General features: G+C 54.0%; 1 protein-coding gene across 1 annotated transcript; it reads right to left on the bottom strand.

Moving 5' to 3' along the window:
• Positions 1 to 1,236: 1,236 nt before the first annotated feature.
• Positions 1,237 to 1,800, bottom strand: LOC136543889 (uncharacterized). The gene has a single exon (XM_066536215.1). It carries the CDS (start codon positions 1,798 to 1,800, stop codon positions 1,237 to 1,239), a length of 564 nt encoding a protein of 187 aa, XP_066392312.1.
• Between the last annotated feature and the right edge of the window lie 1,243 nt (positions 1,801 to 3,043).

Here is a 3,043-nt window from a genome sequence, read left to right as displayed (position 1 = left end):
GACTGTCACAGGGTGTGACTCGAAGTAGTGGCGTAGCTTCCTCTTGGTGATGAGGATGGTGTAGAGGAGTTTCTAGATTTGGGAGTAACGGGTTTTGGAGTCGGATAGCACTTCGCTGATGAAATATACAGGGTGCTATACCTTGAAGGTGTGCCCCTCTTCCTCCCGCTCTACTACTAAGGTGGCACTGACCACTTGCATGGTGGCCGCTATGTACAGCAGGAGGGATTGTCCGTTGCTTGGAGGGACCAGGACTGGGGGTTTAGTTAGAAATTGCTTACCCATGTGAAGCGCCTCCTGGGCCTCAGCTATCCACACGAAGTGGTCGAACTTCTTTAGGAGTCGATAAAGGGGGAGTCCTCATTCGCTGAGGCATGAAATGAATCGGCTGAGCATGGCAGGGTACCCCATGATCCGCTGAACCCCCTTTATGTTTTGGATCGGGCCCATCCTTGTGATGGCTGAGATTTTCTACGGGTTGGCTTCGATGCTGTGCTCGGAGACAATGAAGCCGAGCAGCATGCCCCTCGGGACCCCGAAAATACATTTTTCGGGATTGAGTTTGATGCTATTTGCCCAGAGTTTCGCAAAGGTTCATGCGAGGTCGGTGACAAGATGGTCAGCCCATTTGGACTTAACTACGATGTCATCGACGTAGGCCTCAACGGTCCACCCGATGAGGTCCCCGAAGTAGTTGAGCATACAGCGTTGGTAAGTTGCCCCAGCGTTCTTCAGACCGAACGGCATTGAAATGTAGCAGAATGATCCGAAGGGGGTGATAAAAGACGTCGCGAGCAGGTTGGACTCTTTCATCGCGATCTGGTGGTAACCGGAGTATGCGTCAAGGAAGCAGAGGGTTTCGCACCCTGAGGTAGAATCAACTATTTGGTCTATGCATGGCAAAGGAAACGGGTCCTTTGGGCATGCCTTGTTGAGGCCCGTGTAATCGACACACATCCTCCATTTCCCACTTTTTCGCACAAGAACAGGATTTGCTAACCACTCTGGGTGGTGTACTTCCCTGATGAACCCAGTAGCCAACAGTTTTGCTATCTCTTCACTGATGGCCCTATGTTTTTCCTCGTCGAAGTGGCATAGGCGTTGCTTCACCGGTTTGGAGCCTGGGTGGATTTTCAAGGTATGCTCGGTGACCTCCCACGGGATGCCTGGCATATCCGAGGGTTTCCATGCAAAGATGTCTTTGTTATCGCAGAGGAAGTCAACAAGCGCGCTTTCCTATTCGGAGGAGAGCACGGTTCCGATGTGGACTTTTTTGCCCTCGGAGCTGCTAGGGTCCACGAGGACCTCCTTGGACCCTTCCGCTAATTCGAATGATCCGGACAACCTCTTTGCATCAGGTGTTTCTTCAACGACATCCTCCTTGAGGGTGGCGAGCTCTTCGGAGGCGATGACTGCTGAGGCATGGCCGTAGCATTTGACTTCGCACTCATAAGCACGACGAAAGGAGGTGCCGACGATGATGACCCCGTGGGGGCCCGGCATCTTTAGCTTGAGGTATGTATAGTTGGGGACGGCCATGAACTTCACGTAGCATGGATGTCCAAGGATGGCGTGGAAAGTTCTGGAGAACCCTACCACGTTGAAAGTAAGGGTCTCAGTCCTATAATTGGACTGATCCCCAAAAGTGATGGGTAGATCGATATGCCCCAGTGGTACGGCCTGCCTACCAGGCACGATGCCATGGAAAGGTGCTCGGATGGGGTAGAGGTTCGTTCGGTCAATGCCCATCTCATTGAACGTCTTGGCATACATGATGTTGAGGCCACTGCCTCTGTCCATCAGTACTTTTGTGAGCCGTTTTGGGCTGACGATCGGGTCGACGACAAGCGGGTACCTTCCCGGGTGTGGGATGGCATCCGGATGGTCGGTCCGGTCGAAGGTTATGGCGGATTCAGACCACTGGAGGAAGGTAGGCGTGGCTTCTGGCGGCGCTTGGAGTCATAGGCCACTGATCCTCCAAAGATCATGAGGGCGTTGTTCAGTGTTGGGAAGGCGTCGTCCTTCTCCTCTGCATCGTCTATGGTGGGGGCAGGTTCCTTCCCCTGCTCCCCTTTGTTGAGGCCCCTGGACAAGTATTTGCGCATGAGGCCACAATCCTTGTATAGATGCTTGGTCAGGAAAGCATGGTTTGGGCATGGCCCCTTGAGCATTTTTTCAACATGGTTCAAAGTGCCCTCCGTGGGCTTCTGGCCACCTTTGCGGTCGGCAGTGGCCACGAGCAAGTTGTTGCATCGTTGCTTCTTATTCTTTCTTTTAGCGGGATGGTTGGAGGCACCTTCACCGGCGTCCTCGTCCCATCTTGCCTTTCCATCGGGGCGATCGAAGATGGCTCCAACCACCTCCTCTCCAAAGGCGTGGCTGGTGGCGATGTCTAGGAGCTCCTTGGTAGTCCGCGGGCCCCTTCGCCCTAGCTTGTGAACTAAAGACTCACAGGTTGTCCCAGATAGGAAAGCTCCTATCACGTCGGTGTTGGCGACGTTAGGGAGCTCATTGCACTACCGGGAGAAGCACCGGATGTACCTGTGGAGGGTTTCATCGGCCTTCTGGTGGTTGTTCTTGAGGTCCCATGGGTTTCCTGGGCGTTTGTACATGCCCTGGAAGTTCCCCATGAAGATCTCTGTCAGATCTGCCCAACTTTGAATGGCATTGGACGGTAGGTGCTCCAACCATGCTCGCGCCGAATCGGCCAAGAATAGTGGGAGATTGCGAATAATGAAATTGTCATCACTCGCACCACTGGCTTGACATGCAAGCCGATAGTCTTCGAGCTAAAGCCTAGGGTTTGTTTCCCCAGAATATTTAGGGATGTTGGTTGGTGGTCGGTACCTTAGTGGGAACACAGCGTTGAGGATGTGTCGGCCAAAGGCCTAAGGGCCTGGCAGGCTAGGGCTCAGGCTTCGGTCCTCGCCGCTGTCATAGCGTCCACTGTGTTGAGGATGGTAGCCGTGGCGGGCTGCCTCTCCTGCATCGCCGTGGGCGCGCTTGGGGGCGTCGATGGTGCTACGCACGTCATGGTTGTGGT

This window comes from Miscanthus floridulus, chromosome 3, assembly GCF_019320115.1.
Source record: "Miscanthus floridulus cultivar M001 chromosome 3, ASM1932011v1, whole genome shotgun sequence".
Lineage (NCBI taxonomy): Eukaryota > Viridiplantae > Streptophyta > Magnoliopsida > Poales > Poaceae > Miscanthus > Miscanthus floridulus.
Note: the sequence above shows the minus strand (reverse complement) of the source record. Positions and strands in the feature narration are given on the sequence as shown.